The sequence below is a fragment of the Salmo trutta genome, chromosome 4 (genome assembly GCF_901001165.1).
Source record: "Salmo trutta chromosome 4, fSalTru1.1, whole genome shotgun sequence".
Lineage (NCBI taxonomy): Eukaryota > Metazoa > Chordata > Actinopteri > Salmoniformes > Salmonidae > Salmo > Salmo trutta.
Genome location: NC_042960.1, coordinates 52,763,791 through 52,785,491, shown reverse-complemented (window position 1 = coordinate 52,785,491; position 21,701 = coordinate 52,763,791). Strand labels below are relative to the sequence as shown.

Sequence of the window (21,701 nt, the reverse complement as noted above, 5' to 3'; positions counted from 1 at the left end):
CCTTTCACACTTCTGGCAAGACAATACCTTGGCCTATACATTATGTCATTCCTTGCTCCTACATCTGTATTCACCAGTGGGTAGGGCCAGGAATCAGCTATGCAGCCTGGAGCTTTCCTAAACAAGTCACATGATCAGGAAAACTCCAACGAGGTTTGTTAAAATTCCTCATCACATTTCAACCGACAAGAAACCTGACTTTATGGTCTTATAGAAGGGCCAGTGAAGTGTAATCTTGATTACTTTCCTCCTTTTCTGCAGAGACCTCACCAAGGCCAACTGTGCTGAGGAAGACCAGGCTTGTTTTCTCTGAGGAGAGATATTGTATGAAGCAGTGTTCATGACTATGGCCATACACTTAAAGCCAGCTGCTAACTAGCATGACTGACTAACCTAGTCACGACAAGAACTTATGTCAACTACAGACAGGACTGTGACATGGTGGTAGGGAGGTCATTTCTTCCATGAAGCCATAAGGTAAACGTTCAGAAACAATATACACTGAACAAAAATAAACACCATGTTAAGTGTTGGACCCATGTTTCATGAGCTGAAATAAAAGATCTGAAATGTTCCATACACACAAAAAGCTTATTTCTCTCAATATCGTGCACAAAGTTGTTTACATGGGGCGGCAGTTAGCCAAGCGACTAGAGCGTTGAGCCAGTAACCGAAAGGTTCCTAGATCTAATCCCTGAGCAGACAAGGTAAAAATCTGTCATTCTGCCCCTGAACAAGGCAGTTGGCCTACCGGGAAAAAGCAGGTTGTCATTGTAAATAAGAATTTGGTATTAACTGACTTGCCTAGGTAAATAAAGGTTAAATAAAAACAATTATACACTACCGTTCAAAAGTTTGGGGTCACTTAGAAATGTCCTTGTTTTTTTTTAAGAAAAAATGCAGTTTTGTGGCAGCTTCATTAAATAGTACCCGGTAAACACCAGTCTCACCGTCACCAGTGAAGAGGCGACTCCGGGATGCTGGCCTTCTAAGCACAGTTGCAAAGAAAAATCCATATCTCAGACTGGCCAATAAAAATGAAAGATTAAGATGGGCACAGACACTGAACAGAGGAATCTGCCTAGAAGGCCTGCATCCCGGAGTTGCCTCTTCACTGTTGACGTTGAGACTGGTGTTTTGCGGGTACTATTTAATGAAGCTGTCAGTTGAGGACTTGTGAGGCGCCTGTTTCTCAATCTAGACACTAATGTACTTGTCCTCTTGCGCAGTTGTGCACCAGGGCCTCCCACTCTTTCTATTCTGGTGAGAGAGTTTGCGCTACTCTGTGAAGGGAGTAGTACACAGCTTTGTACGAGATCTTCAGTTTCTTGGCAATTTCTCACATGGAATAGCCTTCATTTCTCAGAACAAGAATAGACTGACGGGTTTCAGATGAAAGTCCTTTGTTTCTGGCCATTTTGAGCCTGTAATCGAACCCACAAATGCTGATGCTCCAGATACTCAACTAGTCTAAAGAAGGCCAGTTTTATTGCTTCTAATCAGCACAACAATTTTCAGCTGTGCTAACATAATTGCAAAAGGGTTTTCTAAATGATCAATTAGCCTTTTAAAATGATAAACTTGGATTAGCTAACAACGTGCCATTGGAACACAGGAGTGATGGTTGCTGATAATGGGCCCCTGTACGCCTACGTAGATATTCCATAAAAAAAAAAAAGAAGTCAGGCGTTTCCACCTACAATAATAATTTACGACATCAATGTCTACACTGCATTTCTGATCAATGATGTTATTTAAACGGACAAGATTGTTTTTGCTTTTCTTTCAAAAACAAGGACATTTCTAAGTGACTAAACTTTTGAATGGTTGTGTATATTTAAATGTACATCCGTTAGCGAGCATTTCTCCTTTGCCAAGATAATCCATCCACCTGACAGGTGTGGCATATCAAGAAGTTTATTAAAACAGCAAGCTCATTACACAGGTGCACCTTGTGCTGGGGACAATTGTCACAACACAATGCCACAGATGTCTCAAGTTGAGGGAGCGTGCAATTGACACGAATGTCCACCAAAGCTGTTGCAAGTTAACTGAATGTTAATTTCTCTACCATTAGCTGCCTCCAACGTCACTTTAGAGAATTGGGCAGTATGTCCAACCATCCTCACAACCGCAGACCACGTGTATGGTGTTGTGTGGGCGAGCGGTTTGAGGATTTCAGTATTGTGAACAGAGTGCCCCACGGTGGTGGTGGTGGGGTTATTGTATTGGCAGGCATAAGCTATGGACAACGAACACAATTGCATTTTACCGATGGCAATTTTAATGCACAGAGATACTGTGACGAGCTCCTGAGGCCCATTGTCATGCCATTGATCCACCCCCATCACCTTATGTTCAGCAGGATAATGCACAACCCCATGTCGCAAGGATCTGTACACAATTCCTAGAAGCTGAAAATGTTCCAGTGGCCTGCATACTCACCCATTGAGCATGTTTGGGATGCTCTGGATTGACATGTGCGAAAGCTTTTTCCAGTTCCTGCCAAATTATCCAACAACTTCGCACAGCTATTGAAGAGTGGGACAACATTCCACAGGCGACAATCAACAGCCTGATCAACTCTATGCGAAGGAGGTGTCGTGCTGTATGAGGCAAATGGTGGTCACACCAGATACTGACTGGTTTTCTGATCCACGTTCCAATTTTTTTTAAATTTTTTTTAAGGTATCTGTGACCAACAGATGCATATCTGAATTCCCAGTAATGTGAAATCCATATATTAGGGCCTAATGAATGTAAATTCACCGATTTCCTTATTTGAACTGTAACTCAGTAAAATAGCTTAAATTGTAGCATGTTGCTTTTATATTCTTGTTTAGAATATGTCAACCTGTGTGTCTCAAAACCTTATCTGTATGAAACTTGTATGAAACTGCACCATATGATTGGAGAATTGTCAAATTCAATGAGATCGGATGTTTCTGGCTAGGTCTAAGGCATCACATCGCAGGGCTTGAAGAGTCACGACAGACCCGGGTTCGATCCCAAGCTGTCACAAACAGCCATGACCGGGAGTCCCATAGGGCAACGCTGCTGGGTTTTTTACAATCAACAGTTTCCGGTGTGTATCAAGAATGGTCCACCACCCAAAGGACATCCAGCCAACTTGACACAAATGTGGGCAGCATTGGAGTCAACATGGGCCAGCATTCCTGTGGAGCACTTTCGACACCTTGTAGAGTCTATGCCCCGACGAACTGAGGCTGTTCCGAGGTAAAAATAAAATAAAAAGGGGGGTGCAACTCAATATTAGCAAGGTGTTCCTAATGTTTTGTACACTCAGTGTAGTTTACCCAGTTGCAGTTTTCCATTTTTACATGAAGAGTGTAAAGTTGGTAAAATAGTTTTACCAGCAGTATGGCACAGTCAGGAGAAGCTACATTTCTAAAAGTTCCAAGCGGTAAAAACTATTTGTTTTGAGACAGGGTTGTCACCAAAACAATGTTGTATTCATTAGGTATGTAGCTAATTTTGAAAAGGCGCATGATGATATATTACAAGCTCAAAACATATTTCAGCAAAAATGACAATTATGACAGTAACTGTGGCCTTTTGCATGACAATTAAGCCTAGCCCTAATCGTTACCCAAAATGCCATAATCGTCAGACTTACTTGGGATCTAATAGTGATTGACCACCTCCACTGATGGACATGGATGTTTTAAATCTGCTTTGTAGCAATTTCTAGATGTGGTAGCCGATCACAACATAGATGTATTTGTATAGAGATCTGCCAGCCCTGTCCAATTTTTTTGAGTACCAGACGCACGATGCAAATTGGAGAACTAGCACGCACCGAATTGGGGTTTACCTTCCACGGAGTGGAAAAGGGATTTGTCCATGTGTTTACGTACAGCTGACAGTCGGCAAACTCAGCATCACAACAAACAGTAGGAGGAGGCAGACACTGGGTAGTTATGTCGAATAATGATGTATTAATCTCCATTTCCAGTGACACAAACTTCATACATGTCTGTGTTGCAGCTCGAGAATCGGGATGTTAGATTTACTCAGTGGATTTATTTTTTACTAAAAAGCAAAAAAAAAATTTTTTTTTTTTGAAATCAGGCCCTACTCATTTCTGCGTACTTTTAAGATCTCGTACATGGACAGAGAATTGGGTAGTTGGTACGCAAAATGAGTGCATGTTGGCAGGTCTGTGTATATTTGAGATGGGATACATTTGCAGAACAAAGCCTATGAATGGATTGTCATCTGAATAGTTTGTTAATGTAATTGGATTTCAGAAGTTATTTTTAATGTCAGGTGTAGACCTCAGCCTAAGGCCATTCATTAAAATGTGTACAATTTGCCCAACTCCCTGGAAACCCATTTGTTCCCAAAAGCCACCCTTAATCCAGATATAGGCCAAACACTATATTCTCTCCTGAATTAACCTGAAACATAAAAACACAAAAAAGATTTGAGTCGCTAGAATCTCCCAGAACACCCAGGTTTCCTGGCCTCCGTTCACACACTGCTAGTGTAGCAGCTAGGCCTTGTTCTTTGCATTTCCTTTCATAAAAGGCCATCATGCCTTAGTTGGTTTATGAATTGGCAATAACTGTTCCAGAGTTAATAAGGCAGTGGTCAAAAAAAGAAATCAACGGCTGGCTATATTAAAAACTCTTAGTATGCTTAACCAATGCCCCTTGACAGAGATCAGCTTGTAGAAAGACCTTGATGATCCAGGTTTTCCGGATTAAAGCCTATGGTTTTAAACACACTAAGAAATAGGCTTCCAAACAAATCTCATTAACACTGAGAAGAACCAATTAAAATGTGCAATTATGAGTAGCAAATAGAGGGAAACCGGACAGAGTTTCTGAACAAGTTTAACACATTCTGGAGCAGGGGAAATCTACCTGATAATGTAGCAAAACATAGCCTATTGGTCTAACATTTCAGTAACACCTTCAAAATACTGTACATTTCCCAGTATAAAATAGTCACCTACAATAAGCCTAATACTTAATTCTTGAGCACCAAAAATATGGCCTGGTAAAGTACAAAAGACTAATTTTCAAATTCACATTACGTACATTAGTGTTGTCGAAATATCAGAATTTTGGCTTCGATACCAGGTTCAGTATCACGATTAGGTTTGCACATTCCGTGGGAATTAACGGGAATATGGGAATTAATGGAAATATGCAAATTAATATTAATACCACTTAAAATTTAGATGTTTTTTGTATTGGATATATTTACCATATAACATAAGTCAACATAATTGAAATTATTAAATCCTTCCAATAGAAAAATAAATAAAATGTACTTACAAATTGAACTTTAATGAAATGGGATGATTTCACTGAACAACAAAAGAAAGGGAATACTGAATGATCCATAGCATCTCCCACAAACGTTTTCAACATACATCTGTAAAATGATAGTCTAGAAACAAAAGCTTTGGTTTGTCTTCCTCTCAAGCAACCATGTCTTCTCCCTGGACCTCCTCAATGTCCACCTCTTGAACATCAGACTCTGAGGCCTCATCTTCACTGTCACTTTCCAACCTTGTTGAGCATGGCTTGTTATCAGGCTCAAAAAACCTCAAATTTGGCACGGTGGAAAATTTGGCCTCATCCAGGCCAAGGTGGTAAGACACGGTAGTGATGACACCATAGGCCTTGACGATCTCTGCACCAGACAGGATGCTCTTGCCAGCATACTTGGGGTCCAACATGTACGCTGTGGCGTGTATGGGCTTCAGGTAGAAAGAAGTCTTAACACTTTTTGATGTATTTCAGAACTTCAGTTTCCTCTGCTTGGGGCAACAGTGAAGTGGGCAGGACGGTACAGATTTATTCTCTTACATCTGCAAGCAGATTCTGAACATCAGACAGGATGGCATTGTCTCCCTCAATCCATGCAATGGCAACTGCTATAGGTTTCAGGAGTTTCAGGCTGCTTACCACTCTCTCCCAAAATACATCATCCAGGAGGATCCTCTTGATGGGGCTGTCCATATCGGCAGACTGCGATATGGCCATTTCTTGGAGAGACTCCTTCCCCTCCAGGAGACTGTCAAACATGACGACAACACCACCCCAAAGGGTGTTGCTGGGCAGCTTCAATGTGGTGCTCTTATTCTTCTCACTTTGCTTGGTGAGGTAGCCATTTCTTTGGCTCGCTTGTCGTGTATCCATTGTTTTCAGTGCCATGATGTCCTTGAGGAGCAGATTCAATGCATGAACAGCACAGCCAATCGGTGTGAAGTGAGGGTAGGACTCCTCCACTTTAGACCAAGCAGCCTTCATGTTCGCAACATTGTCTGTCACCAGTGCAAATACCTTCTACGGTCCAAGGTCCCTTACTACTGCCTTCAGCTCATCTGCAATGTAGAGACCGGTGTCTGTTGTCCCTTGTGTCTGTGCTCTTGTAGAATACTGGTTGAGGGGTGGAGATGATGTAGTTAATTATTCCTTGCCGACGAACATTCGACCACCCATCAGAGATTACTTCAATACAGTCGGTTTTCTCTATGATTTGCTTGACCTTCACTTGAACTCTGTTGAACTCTGCATCCAGCAAATTAGTAGATAAAGCATGTCTGGTTGGAGGAGTGTATGCTGGGCGAAAAACATACAGAAATCTCTTCCAATACACATTGCCTGTGAGCATCAGGGGTGAACCAGTGGCATACAAAGCTCGAGCAAGACATTCATCAGCATTTCTCTGACTACGTTCCTCCATTGAGTCAAAAACAACTTCTGTTTCCAGGAGGACCATGAGCTGTTGCTATCAATAAGGTGTCCGATTCACCATTTTCACCTCGAATAGAAGTAGAGGGACTTTTGTCAGAGGTTGCTTGTTGTGAGCGCTGAGGGAACTTTATGCACTTGGCCAGATGATTCTGCATCTTTGTTGCATTCTTCACATATGATTTGGCACAGTCTTTGCAAACGTTACACAGCTTTTCCTTCTACATTAGCTGCAGTGAAATGTCTCCACCCATCAGATAGCGCCAGTGGCATTTATCTGTAAGGATTATAAAGAAAAAAAAGAGTAAAAAAGAAACAATACACAATTCCATGTACAGATAAATAGTTAAGCAGTTAGATTAAACAACTCCTTTGTAAGATAAATGTTTTAAAATGAAACATGTATGGAAACAGGTGAATTAACACTCCTCCGCTAGCAGGCTCAAGCAAGCTAAAACCCAAAATGGTAGCAAAAGCTAACTAGCAGAAATTTTTAACAAGTTAGAAATGATTTAAACACACGTCGCTGTAGGCTACTATTTACTAGTTAACAAAAAATTATTTATGTCATAAAATATACTCACCCCACCCAGTATTGTAATCAAAACTTACCAGAAATCATGTAGTCCTTGGCTCAGACATGTGTAGTAGTGTGGGCTCAATAACATCTCATTAGTGTGCAAGATCTTGAGAATCAGCTATACATGTGATGGAAGAATGCACTGCGCATGCAGAGGGTTGCAATTCCATTGAATTGGGGATAGTTTAACCAAAATATGCCACAAGACCTAGAATTGCCTTATGTGTATCCCACAAAAAAAGGTTCACTGTTGTAAGCCAACTTTTTTGATGAATTTAAGCAAAATACCCGGGCTTAACTTATGGAAAATTTTCGGAATGTTTCCGACCCTTTGCAACCCTAATCACGATACTCGATACCATCCCCAGGGCATAAAATTAAGTTTTTGGTCTACCAGCCACTGCGGCAGGTAGATTTAAAAACCTACGGCTCAGATGTTTTTACTAGCTACATTTTTTCTTGCAGGTAAAATTACACCAACAAAACATGAGCATGCTTTGTAATGTTTCTAAAACATGTATTAGTAGTAAGAAGTAATGTGGTATATTGTTTAATTTCATTTTTTGTGATGTGATTCACTTAACCAAAATATCGCCTTTAAGGGCGGGAGGTTACTACGGTAACACGACTCAGTCATGTTTGTGCCTACGAGATTTGAGTCTTGACTAGTAGAAACGTTGTCTTCTCTTCCCTAGCAGTTGAAACTCAAACATAGAAAAACTACCTAGCTTATGAACAAAATGTGAATAGCCAAGAAACACAAGGACAAAGTTTCACATCAGTAGACTTCCGTTTCAAGTAAATTAGACCAACTTTTACACCTGTGCGCCGCTTCATATGCGCACAGCCCCAGACAGGCAGTGTTGCAGCGCCTGTATAGAATTCGCAGTTCTTAAGACTTCGTGTGATTAATTTACCAGCTATGAAGAAAATGGCAGAAATACTTAGAAAACATCTACTGCAACATTTATTTTACTATAAATAATTGAATATTTTTTATTAACAAATGCAAATGAGCACTGTGGACTTAACATGACCGATTAATTAGGGCCGATTTCAAGTTTTCATAACAAATCGGTAATCGGCATTTCTAGATGCCCATTATGGCCGATTACATTGCACTCCACGAGGAGACTACGTGGCAGGCTGACCACCTGTTACGTGAGTGCAGCAAGGAGCCAAGGTAAGTTGCTTGCTAGCATTAAACATAACTTATAAAAAACAATCAATCAATCTTAACGTAATCACTAGTTAAACTAGTAATATCATCAACCATGTGTAGTTAACTAGCTTGTTGTGCGTTGCAAATAATCAATTTATCATCGAATCACAGTCTACCTAGCCAAACGGGTGATGATTTAACAAGCGCATTTGGTGCAACAACAGTGCTTTTTTCACAATGTACCTAACCATAAACATCAATGCCTTTCTTAAACCTGCATATTTAGTTAAGAAATTCATGTTAGCAGGCAATATTTACTAGGGAAATTATGTCACTTCTCTTGTGTTCAGCGCAAGCAGAGTCAGGGTATATGCAGCAGTTTGGGCCGCCTGGCTCGTAGCGAACTGTGTGAAGACCATTTCTTCCTAACAAAGACCGTAATTAAATTTGCCAGGATTTTCCATAATTATGATATAACATTGAAGGTTGTGCAATGTAATAGCAATATTTAGACTTATGGATGCCACCCATTCAATAAAATACATAACGGTTACGTATTTCACTGAAAGAATAAATGTTTTGTTTTCAAAATGATATGGTCAAATCCGGAAACTATTAATGACCTAAGGCTCGTATTTCTGTGTGTTTATTATAATTAAGTCTATGATTTGATATTTGATAGAGCAGTCTGACTGAGCGGTGGTAGGCAGCAGCAGGCTCGTAAGCATTCATTCAAACAGCACTTTACTGCGTTTGCCAGCAGCTCTTCGCAATGCTTGAATACAGTGAAGTTTATGACTTCAAGCCTATCAACTCCTGAGATTAGGCTGACAATACTATAGTGCCTATAAGGACATCCAATAGCCAAAGGTATATGAAATACAAATGGTTTCGAGAAACAGTCCTATAATTCCTATAACTACAACCTAAAACTTCTTACCTGGGAATATTGACGACTCATGTTAAAAGGAACCACCAGCTTTCATATGTTCTCATGTTCTGAGCAAGGAACTTAAACGTTAGCTTTTTTTTTTTACATGGCACATATTGCACTTTTACTTTCTTCTCCAACAGTGTTTTTGCATGATTTAAACCAAATTGAACATGTGTCATTATTTATTTGAGACTATATTGATTTTTATTTATGTATTATATAAAGTTAAAATAAGTGTTCATTCAGTATTGTTATAATTGTCATTATTACAAATATATATCATACATTGTATGATAAACATTAAAATATGATGGCCATGCATACATTTTGCAAAAACTACCTTGCTTTTTAACTATCAATTAATTTGTGGCTGCTAGCCAAACAGGGTTGCATTTCTGTCATCATCTGATGAAAATTAAGCTATTTTATGCCTAATGTGTTGCACTAATGTATTTTCTGTAAAGGAAAACTATATTTGCATGCCCCTGATCACTCTATTGAACCAAAAAAAGACTTTCAAATGCAGGTGAAATACACTGCTCAAAATAATAAAGGGAACACTTAAACAATGTAACTCCAAGTCAATCACACTTCTGTGAAATCAAACTGTCCACTTAGGAAGCAACACTGATTGACAATACATTTCACATGCTGTTGTGCAAATGGAATAGACTAGAGGTCGACCAATTAATCGGAATGGCCGATTTATTGGGGCCAATTTCAAGTTTTATCTTATAAAAAAACAATCAATCATAAACACTACTTAACTACACATGGTTGATGATATTACTAGTTTATCTAGCCTGTCCTGCTTTGCATATAATCGATGTGGTGCGCATTCGCGAAAAAGGACTGTCTTTGCTCCGACGTGTACCTAACCATAAACATCAATGTCTTTCTTAAAATCAATACACAAGTATATATTTTTTAATATTTTTTAAACCTGCATATTTAGTTAATATTGCCTGCTAACATGAATTTATTTTAACTAGGGAAAATGTGTCACTTCTCTTGCAAACAGAGTCAGGGTATATGCAGCAGTTTGGGCCGCCTGGCTTGTTGCGAACTGTGAAGACTATTTCTTCCTAACAAAGACAGCAGACTTCGCCAAACGGGGATGATTTAACAAAAGCGCATTTGCGAAAAAAAGCACAATCGTTGCACGACTCTACCTAACCATAAACATCAATGCCTTTCTTAAAATCAATACACAGAAGTATATACTTTTAAACCTGCATATTTAGCTAAAAGAAATCCAGGTTAGCAGGCAATATTAACCAGGTGAAATTGTGTCAGTTCTCTTGCGTTCATTGCACGCAGAATCAGGGTATACAGAATCTGTCTCGTTGCGAACTAATTTGCCAGGATTTTACGGAACTATGAAATAACATTGTAGGTTGTGCGATGTAACAGGAATATTTAGACTTATGGATGACACCCGTTAGATAAAATACGGAACGGTTCCGTATGTCACTGAAAGAATGTTTGAGATGATAGGTCATTAATATGGTCAAATCCGGAAACTAAGGTATATTATATTATAGTTAAGTCTATGATTTGATATTTGATAGAGCAGTCTGACTGAGCATTGGTAGGCAGCAGCAGGCTCGTAATAGTCAAAGATATATGGTTTAGAGAGAAATAGTCGACGCGTCATAATTCCTGTAATAACTTGCGGCTGAACTTGAAAGGGGTTCCTTCGTTATTTTACCGTTCATGTCTTCCATAGAGAATGTCTTGATCTACTTCAAATAAGGTCTGTGTTTTGTGCTTAAACCGCCTCGGCGTTTTGATACCTGTGTAAATCTCACTAGGTAACGTTTGTCAACATATTTTCATAAATCCACTCTACAAAAAAAATTATTTGCTTATATTGTTCAGAGTTATATCCTATGGAAATCTAGACAGTTATAAAATTGGCAAGGTGGTGTAAGCCTAAACCAAACACAGACCTTATTTTAAGTTAATCTAAAAATATCCTATGGAATAAATGAAGGAACCGCTTTTCAGATTTTGCTAGAAGGTGTCATGGGAATTGTGACTCGCACTTTGGTAGTCAATTCTTACCATGCCCATTATTAAAAAATAGGATTTCCAGCATATAGAAATTACAGTTTTTGTTTTCAGCATTCATCACAGGTAACTTAAACTCTATTTTTATTATTCAAACAGTTGAGAGTATTTGTCTCCTAAGCAGACTCTTCAGTATCGTTGTCACTTCAGAGCTGTGTGTGTGTATATATATACACATATAAAAAAAAAAAATCACAATAATAAATCGGCCGATTAATCGGTATCGGCCTTTTGGCCCTCCAATAATCGGTATCGGCGTTGAAAAATCATAATCGGTCGACCTCTAGAATAGACAACAGGTGGAAATTATAGGCAATTAGCAAGACACTCCCAATAAAGGAGTGGTTCTGCAGGTGGTGACCACAGACCTCTCCTCAGTTCCTATGCTTCCTGGCTGATGTTTTGGTCACTTTTGAATGCTGGCGGTGCTTTCACTCTAGTGGTAGCATGAGACGGAGTCTACAACCCACACAAGTGGCTCAGGTAGTGCAGCTCATCCAGGATGGCACATCAATGCGAGCTGTGGCAAGAAGGTTTGCTGTGTCTGTCAGCGTAGTGTCCAGAGCATGGAGGAGCTACCAGGAGACAGGCCAGTACATCAGGAGACGTGGAGGAGGCCGTAGGAGGGCAACAACCCAGCAGCAGGACCGCTACCTCAGCCTTTGTGCGAGGAGGAGCAGGAGAAGCACTGCCAGAGCCCTGCAAAATGACCTCCAGCAGGCCACAAATGTGCATGTGTCTGCTCAAACGGTCAGAAACAGACTCCATGAGGGTGGTATGAGGGCCCGACGTCCACAGGTGGGGGTTGTGCTTACAGCCCAACACCGTGCAGGACGTTTGGCATTTGCCAGAGAACACCAAGATTGGCAAATTCGCCACTGGCGCCCTGTGCTCTTCACAGATGAAAGCAGGTTCACACTGAGCACATGTGACAGAGTCTGGAGACGCCGTGGAGAACGTTCTGCTGCCTGCAACATCCTCCAGCATGACCGGTTTGGCGGTGGGTCAGTCATGGTGTGGGGTGGCATTTCTTTGGGGGGGCCGCACAGCCCTCCATGTGCTCGCCAGAGGTAGCCTGACTGCCATTAGGTACCGAGATGAGATCCTCAGACCCCTTGTGAGACCATATGCTGGTGTGGTTGGCCCTGGATTCCTCAAATGCAAGACAATGCTAGACCTCATGTGGCTGGAGTGTGTCAGCAGTTCCTGCAAGAGGAAGGCATTGATGCTATGGACTGGCCCACCCATTCCCCAGACCTGAATCCAATTGAGCACATCTGGGACATCATGTCTCGCTCCATCCGCCAACGCCACGTTGCACCACAGACTGTCCAGGAGTTGGCGGATGCTTTAGTCCAGGTCTGGGAGGAGATCCCTCAGGAGACCATCCGCCACCTCATCAGGAGCATGCCCAGGCGTTGTAGGGAGGTCATACAGGCACGTGGAGGCCACACACACTACTGAGCCTCATTTTGACTTGTTTTAAGGACATTACATCAAAGTTGGATCAGCCTGTAGTGTGGTTTTCCACTTTAATTTTGAGTGAGACTCCAAATCCAGACCTCCATGGGTTGATAAATTGGATTTCCATTGATTATTTTTGTGTGATTTTGTTGTCAGCACATTCAACTATGTAAAGAAAAAAGTATTTAATAAGATCATTTCATTCATTTAGATCTAGGATGTGTTATTTTAGTGTTCCCTTTATTTTTTTGAGCAGTGTAGTTTAAAAAGTACATTTGATGTCTGCCTTTGCAGACATCAACGGAGGCCCTTTGCGATACCACAAAAAAATCTAAAAAGTTTTAGCCAAAGTCATAGAATGGCACTTGATCCAGACAGAAACTCAGCAACTGCTCTGTTCAATCATTGGGCATCTTGAGTTCCACATCATTACAGTTGAAAAATTGTATGTCAGTCTTTTTGATACAGCCATGTATGCATTAATTAATCAATTTGACTTTGTTTTTTACGAATCTAACTACAAAACAATGGTAAATCTCTATTCATAAACTGGGTAAATCAAGATGTAGCCTAGGTCTATTCACAATACAGGTGAATGCTTATGATTTAATAGGAGTGTGTGCCTGCAGAGTTATTGAGCTTGTATTAGGTGATTTCATTTGGCTAGAGATGACAATCCCTTCCATTTAGTACTTATTTTATAGGCAACTGATAGGAGAACATTTTACTGTACTGATCAACATTTGCATTAAAAAAGCTCTCTTTTATAAAAGTGTGCGCTGTCTCTTTAAGAAAGTAATGATGTCATTTCCAAGGCAGAATGTGGCTATGGAATCTAGTGGAAACCAGACAGGAGGAGAGGGAGATGGAGACGAAGACGTGAATGAGTTTGTTGAGAGAGAGAGACTAAGTGAATTAATAATTTTTTGGTGACAATCTTAGAAATCAGAATATTTTGCATTATGGTTTAAATATTATCACAAACAAAGTACTAGGGCAGTGAATTAATCTGTAAGCTAGCATGGAAAGTTAGCCTACAATTAAAGCTGGAAGCTTCTGGTATCGTCTTGAATTGTAAAACAAAAAAAAGTGTTCTAGCCTGTATGGACATTGTTTCAAGAACAGTAATGAACAGTTTCAACATCTCTACATGCAGTGCTGCATTTATTGAAGTGTGTTAACTTCTGTGCAGCATGAGTGGGGAGCTAACAATGCAGGCCAGACAGCTCTAGCAATGAATGAGTAAGTAGAGTAGACACTTTGCACTATAAAAGGGGCTGCACAGATTGAGAGGATCAAGTCTGTCTATCACGTGAGATACATTCGGTACTTCAGTCAAATGTAACTAATTCTACTACCAAACCATTTATTGAAAAAGTACCAGTTTCGGTATAAGCGCAACACTAATGTCCACTCCACCAGCGTTTGTGCTGATCCAAGCTGTAGTGCTGTGTGAGAGTAAACTATGTCCATGCTGGTATTCATACTGTACATTGGTCACTCCTTATAGAAATCAGTTGCTACTATTACAGCAACCATCAAGATCAAACCAGCCATTACTAGGGCCATGAGTTTTTCCTAACCTCACCAAGAAAAACTCTGGTTTCTAGTTATGAGTTATCAGGTCATGTGGTCAGGTAAAACTTATGGCCCTACTTACCATCCCAATGGGTTAAATTATGCAACTTCTCTCCCTACTACACTGCTCTGCATGTAAAGAAAAGTATGAACAAGGTGAAGTCAGTTGTGTGATGCCTCTATGTTGTCCAAGAAGCCTCTATGTTGTATTTCTTACAACCATGTCATCAACCTGACAGTCACTGTGATACAGCTCAGTTATGTCAGCCCTGGAGGCACAGCGGCACAAAAGGCCCACCACGAGGATGTCTGATTTTGTGACCCAAGCTCCAGATTATGTCTCTGATCTAATTATTTTCTTAATTGCTGCTCCTTCCCCCCAACTATAAAAACACAAGAACGATCTGAAGAGACATTAGCTCTGACTACAGAACCCATGAGACTTAACCCACTGTAGCTTACTTACTGAACAGCGTAAACTAGCCTATACTCTAGTAACGCATGCAAAGTTGATTTCAGTTTGCCATTCAAACTATAGACATCTATGATAACATCATTAATCTTTGATAAAAACAGAAGACAAATCTAGAGTGAACTAAGGTCAACTGAGCCAGTGTTTGTTGTTCAGTGGTGGTGTTGAGGCTATACGCAGGTATACCAACTTTTTCTTCCAGTGGGCACTTCTTCACTTCTTAATCCCAAAGTAGTGTAGTGGAGGTTTACGCCATATTAAAAATGTAGTACAAGAGAGAAATCATGCACAAAGTAGCCTACACAAACCACATGAAATATATATTGACATGCGCACCATTTCAGTGGAATAGACTAGCATCTAGGCAGCAAGAGCGCACAGCTCTCAACTGGTTATTGCATGGAGCAGCTCACAGAAGAACGACATCGGTAGCCGGTAGGGTTGGTAGGAAAGTAATTTGAACTTATATCTACCAGTAAATGGTAACTAAGGATATGCTAACCAGGTATTGAATAAGTTTGGTCTGAAGCCTTGGTTGAATCTTTGCCATGCGTAATTCAGTCATCATCCGCTGTTTGAATAAAAATGTTTAAAGGCTTTCCCAAAATAACCTTCCCAATTAAAATGTTGACTGCAAAGTATGCCTACTTAGTAGAATGATATAATGATAATTTGTATCAATCGAGATGGCATTTGATTTGCAAACTCTGCCATCACATACGGCGGCAGGTAGCCTAGTGGTTAGTCCAGTAACCGAAAGGTTTCTGGATCGAATCCCCAAGCTGACAAGGTAAAAATCTGTCATTCTGCCCCCAGTTAACCCACTGTTCACCGGCAGGCCGTCATTGTAAATAAGAATTTGTTCTTAACTGACTTGCCTTGTTAAATAAAGGTTACATTTAAAAATAAAATGAGACAAAAATACAGTACAGAAACACAACTAGCCAAAGGGTCTCTTGCTAGGTGAGCAATTGTAAACAGCAACTACACCCCAAAATGTTTTATTTTTTCCATTTTTCCCAGACCTAAAAAATGGTCTCCTGATAATAAGCATTGTTGAGGTCTTACATCACATGTCCTTTTTCTATACAACAAAAATGTGATTGAGAGTGAAAACCTGAAAGATCTATCAGGAAAAAGAAAACTATAGGCAAACATTTTGGCAAAATTATAGTATAGCCACTTCTCCAGGAACCACTGGTGTTGATGAATGTACAGCTTTGACAGATGGGCCATTTCAATGTTACCATCATTTGTGTAGAAACATAGGTGTTGGGCCTATGTAGTAGCAGGATTTCAAGTACAGTGTTCTTCTCAATGCCATTCAAATCATAAAGTGAAATCGGCTTTATATAAATCGGATAATGTAATCAACATAGGGAAACTGGTTTACTTCAGCAGTCCTGTTATGTAATTGGGGCAACTTGCTTTGCATACTATAAATCTTCATACAGCAAAAACACTGTCATATCATTAGACATAGCAACAGCATAATTTATGCCCTGATGAATGGTATCACTTCAGCAGTGATGCCTTATTGACTCCGACATTTAGAGCAATCACATACGAATTCCAGCAATTTAAGATTTATGCATCTTTCTGCATAATTCAATTATGGGTTAGGGGTGTGTATGGAGGAAGAATGGTTTAATGTTACTGTACCCAATAAAAGCAGTTTCAGTTCCCTCCTCGCGTCTCGCTTGTCTCGGCGAAGCTGCTTATCGATCTCGGCGTTGATTCGTTTGGACTCCTTCGCCTCCTCGCTCAGGCAACAAGCCATCATGGATTCTAAAGTCATCACCGCAGTATTTAAAAGCCCGGCTTGAATGGGGCGCCCACGCCTCACACTTAGTAGCAAATAATTGTTCTGATCCCTTTTGTAAATCAGAATGGACAGTCCAGTGGTAAAAACAAATGAGTGTTGTGGATGCAACAAATGTAGTCAGTTACCTACGATTAAGTTTGTCCTCCTTCGAAGACGCCTGTGTGCGACCTACTGTAGCATTGGCAGCAGCTACACCGAATATTTCACAGCCTGCAAGTCTCGTGCAACTGTCAAGTTTGAGTTAATATAGTTGAAGCAGACACAAATATAGATAATAGGGCCCAGTTTGCTATGCTAAACTCGACAGCAACTAGCCAGCGACGACAGCTGAATTTGCTAGCTAACACTTGACAGTCATCTGGATAACTAATTTAGCTAGCTATTTTGCGTTTCTCTCCAAAAACGAACAATCTATGTCTTGCCAAATGTTGTAGTTGGCTCTAGCATCAACTCCTCCAACGCATCTAAATTGCCGTGTGCTTACCAACCCAGGTCCTGGAGACAAGGGGACAAACTTGGCTGCCACATCTGTACAGTCTCCTGCTTCGCCTAGCCGCCCCAGAACTAATACCTTAAAACGCCCGATAAGTGACAAAGAACGTCTGTGAAACGGTCCATCAGCTAACTAAAGGAGTAACTAGTTGTCAAACGGCAAACCACAACGGGGATTTAAGAAAAATATAAAAGCCGCAAAATAATCCTTAAAAAAAGCTTTATTTAGCTAGGATAGGAAGCTAGCAATCTCGTGTGTTGCTTTTGCTAGCTAGCTAAATATGGCTTACTCGCTAGCGGTAACGTTAGCTAGCTGGCTAAAATGGATAGCTAGCCATTTATATTACATTTAGCTAGCTAACGTTCTTCATTGTGGTAACATTTTCCAAAAACATAGCTAGCTATGTAGACTCAAACTAGCTATCAAAAATGTATAAAAACCTAACTGACAGCAAAAGTGACCTTATCTGTTTTTCGCCCCCCTTTGAATATTTTTCCTTCATCCCTCGGTGTGATGTACACACTACTTTGTTGCTGGCGACACTTCGGGAAAAAGTGACTGACAGAGCGAAATGCAAATCAAAACGGAGAATGGAGGCGGTTAATCATAAGGGAATGGGTTGGGTTTACGCTGTCTACGGGCAGGTTTTAAAAGTTTGTTAGAGAAACCTACAAACTCTTTCCTTGTCACTAGTTACCCCAGCCACAAAGTCGAAATTGGCTCGTACAAATTCATGAAATCAGAAATGTACTTTTTGGTCATTATATAAGTTAGCAGTGGTTATAGTTAGGTTTGAAATCACAGTTTAATACGGTAATTTGTAGAAATTGGCGTGGTTTAGATATAAGTATGACAACTAGTGACGAACTATATCCTTTCGAGGAACGTCAACCACCGTTCCAGATATGACTGGATAGACAACGCCCATCCCGTCAAACGTCGTTAGTCACTGCCGCGTTTTGTTTTTATTTTACTAGGCAAATTCTCATTTACAATGACGGCCTAACGGGAAACAGTGGGTTAACGGCATTGTTCAGGGGCAGAACGACAGATTTTTACCTTGTCAGCTCAGGGATTTGATCCAACAACCTTTCGGTTACAGGCCTAACGCTCTATATATACTCATCGAAGTTACTATTTCCTAGTTGTGATGTCAGAAATACAACTTTGTTTAATAAAATATTGTCTATTATATATACAGGACCAGCCAAAAGTTTGGACACACCTACTCATTCAAGGGTTTTTCTTGAATTTTACTATTTTCTACATTGTATTAGAATAGTGAAGACATCAAAACTATGAAATAACAAATTTGAAATCATGAAGTAACCAAAACAAGTGTTAAAATAATCAAAATATATTTGAGATTCTTCAAAGTAGCCACTCTTTGCCTTGATGACAGCTTGCACACTCTTGGCATTCTCACGACCTAATCCATGATGTAGTCATCTGGAAAGCATTTCAATTAACAGGTGTGCCTTGTTAAAAGTTAATTTGTGGAATTTCTTTCCTTCTTAATGCGTTTGAGCCAATCAGTTGTGTTGTGGTAAAGTAGGGTTGATATACAGAAGATATGCCTATTTGGTAAAAGACCAACTCCATATTATGGCAATAACAGCTCAAATAAGCAAAGAAAAATGACAGTCCATCATTACTTTAAGACATGAAGGTCAGTCAATCTGGAAAATTTCAAGAACTAGACATTTTCTTCAAGTGCAGTCGCAAAAACCATCAAGCGCTATAATGAAACTGGCTCTCATGAGGACCGCCACAGGAATGGAAGACCCAGAGTTACCTCTGCTGCAGAGGACAAGTTCTTTAGAGTTATCAGCCTCAGAAATAAATGCTTCATGGAGTTCAAGTAACAGACACATCTCAACATCATCTGTTCAGAGGAAACTGCATGAATCAGGCCTTCATGGTCGAATTGCTGCAAAGAAACCACTACTAAAGGACACCAATAAGAAGAAGTGACTTGCTTAGGCCAAGAAACACGAGCAATGGACATTAGACCGGTGGAAATCTGTCCTTTGGTCTGATGAGTCCAAATTAGATTTTTGGGGTTCCAACCTGTCTCTTTGTGAGCTGCAGAGTAGGTGAACGGATGATCTCCGCATGTGTGGTTTCCACCGTGAAGCATGGAGGAGGAGGAGTGATGGTGCTTTGCTGGTGACACTGCCAGTGATTTATTTAGAATTCAAGGCACACTTAACCAGCATAGCTACCACAACATTCTACGGTGATACGCCATCCTATCTGGTTTGCGCTTACTGGGACTATAATTTGTTTTTCAACAGGACAATGACCCAAAACACACCTCCAGGCTGTGTAAGTGCTATTTGACCTAGAAGGAGAGTGATGGAGTGCTGCATCAGATGACCTGGCCTCCACAATCACCCAACGTCAACCCGTTTGGGATGAGTTGGACCGCAGAGTGAAGGAAAAGCAGCCAACAAGTGCTCAGCATATGTGGGAACTCCAAGACTGTTGGAAAAGTATTCCAGGTGACTACCTCATGAAGCTGGTTGAGAGAATGCCAAGATTGTGCAAAGCTGTCATCAAGGCAAAAGGTGGCTACTTAGAATTTATTTGGTTACTACATGATCCCATGTGTGTTATTTCATAGTTTTGATGTCTTCACTATTATTCTACAATGTAGAAAATAGTAAAAATAAAGAAAAACCTTTGAATGGTACTGTATATCTGCCTAGGTGATGAAACCTTCAGTAATGGAATTTAACTTCCTTATGGTATAAAATAAATTTTGGCAAGATAAATATGAGTGTTAAGGTTCTGAATCGTTCAGTGGGGTCTTTCTCTAACATATTAACATTATATCCAAAAAGTGTTTTTGGGCAATAATTTCGTAACCTAATACATCCGAAAATAAGTTTGGAGCTCTGTTGACGGTAGCGGTGCAGGTTTCTATTAACAGCTTTTAAGGATTTTACACTTTTTGGTCGTCGTCTTCAAAGTTGTTTCTGCGGGTCGCAAAATGCAAAATTAGCATGACAGGAGCTGAATTAAATGTAAAAGGCTTTGAAAAGAAAAAGCTTGATATGCTCAGTGCACCGTTGACATTTCACTGAGATACACTAGTTAATGTGAGAAATCTTCTAAAAAGAACAGGAATTTCGAATTAATAGGACAAGCGTTTACTAAAATATTAAAATAATATGTCATGTCTGAAAATCGATATCCATCTTACCTCTATATTGTTTTGTATTCTGCAGATTCGTAAAGTAAGATGACGAGTTCATTAGGAAAGTGGGCGTGTCAGGTAGCCATTAGCCTTAATTCTTGCACAGAATCCATTCTAGCTGACGCGATGCAATTTTCCTGATTTCATTCTGTCCTCCATTGATTTAGTCGTCCTAATTCTGCCCATCCTACAAGTGTTAAAACTCAAATAACTTTTGAACGGATTATGGTAAAGACATGAGGTCCAGACCTTTGTTTTCACTAGAGGAGTATCTACACAATTAACATATTATTTTACCCATTGGTAAAAAAAAAAACATTTTTGATTGGACACCCTATACGATATTAGAGTTACCGCTCTAAGGATGGAAATAAGACACCATACAAGGTGAAGGAGCATGGCGGGAGTAGATGTCCAAAGTGAAACAACAACCTCCCAAGCCCCCCAACCCATTAAACTTAATCTATATCATGCTGAAACAATTAGGATTATTCAGCATGTCTACAACCTTTTCAACAGTAACATCTGTTACCCCCAGTAACTCTTTTGCCATATCCACAATAACCTTCAACCTGGCATTTCTGCTTTCCACAACCGAGTCGTGTTGATAACCTTACCAATGAAAGCTATGAAGTTAACTTTATTCACTATCAAATTGTCCTTTGACACAGCACATTAATGAGTGCAAGATTGCTGAAAATGTCTCAAAACCATGCCAGGACCAGCAGATTCTCCAGCCCAACATTTGGTCCACTTAGTACAGAAGCAGCCATGGAAGCTCCATCATTCCGCACTGTAGTTCCACCTATCTATCTTTCAGCCTCTGCATACAATACATCATGACTGATTCTATATCTGTGAGCCTCTCTAGCCTCTCTCTGCACCTGGCATCCACCAAATGCTACACTATGTTCCCCTCAACAATTACAACACTTAACCTTCACATATCTATGGAAATAGATATTGGGACCCCAGTGATGACTCCACTAGTATAAGAGAACATGGCTTTTAATCTTCTTCCCTTTAAGCTTTTCCATTTGCAGAATCTTCCCTTGCTGAGCCTGGCTAACACAACATATGAACAATCTACCATTTCCGATGAACTCATTTGACTTCACCTATCTCTTTCTCTACAACGTTGGTTAGTCGGATTGGGTGTAAATGAGGCCCTGTGGTCTTATCAAACA

The 21,701-nt window shown here is 40.2% G+C and overlaps 1 protein-coding gene across 4 annotated transcripts in view; it reads right to left on the bottom strand.

Annotated features, from left to right (window-relative positions):
* The window catches only part of LOC115192595 (guanine nucleotide-binding protein subunit alpha-11), a 70,815-nt gene extending 52,939 nt beyond the window's left edge, over positions 1 to 17,876 (bottom strand). The window contains exons 1-2 of one of the 4 annotated variants that reach the window (XM_029751273.1): positions 16,945 to 17,870; positions 16,657 to 16,782 (exon numbers count right to left, since the gene is read on the bottom strand). In XM_029751273.1, coding sequence (XP_029607133.1) covers positions 16,657 to 16,777 — 121 coding nt within the window. In that variant the 5' untranslated portion in view covers positions 16,778 to 16,782; positions 16,945 to 17,870. Of the gene's footprint in view, positions 1 to 16,656 lie in introns of all 4 variants that reach the window. The other 3 variants (XM_029751274.1, XM_029751275.1, XM_029751272.1) reach the window with 3 other exon arrangements.
* Positions 17,877 to 21,701: the final 3,825 nt, after the last annotated feature.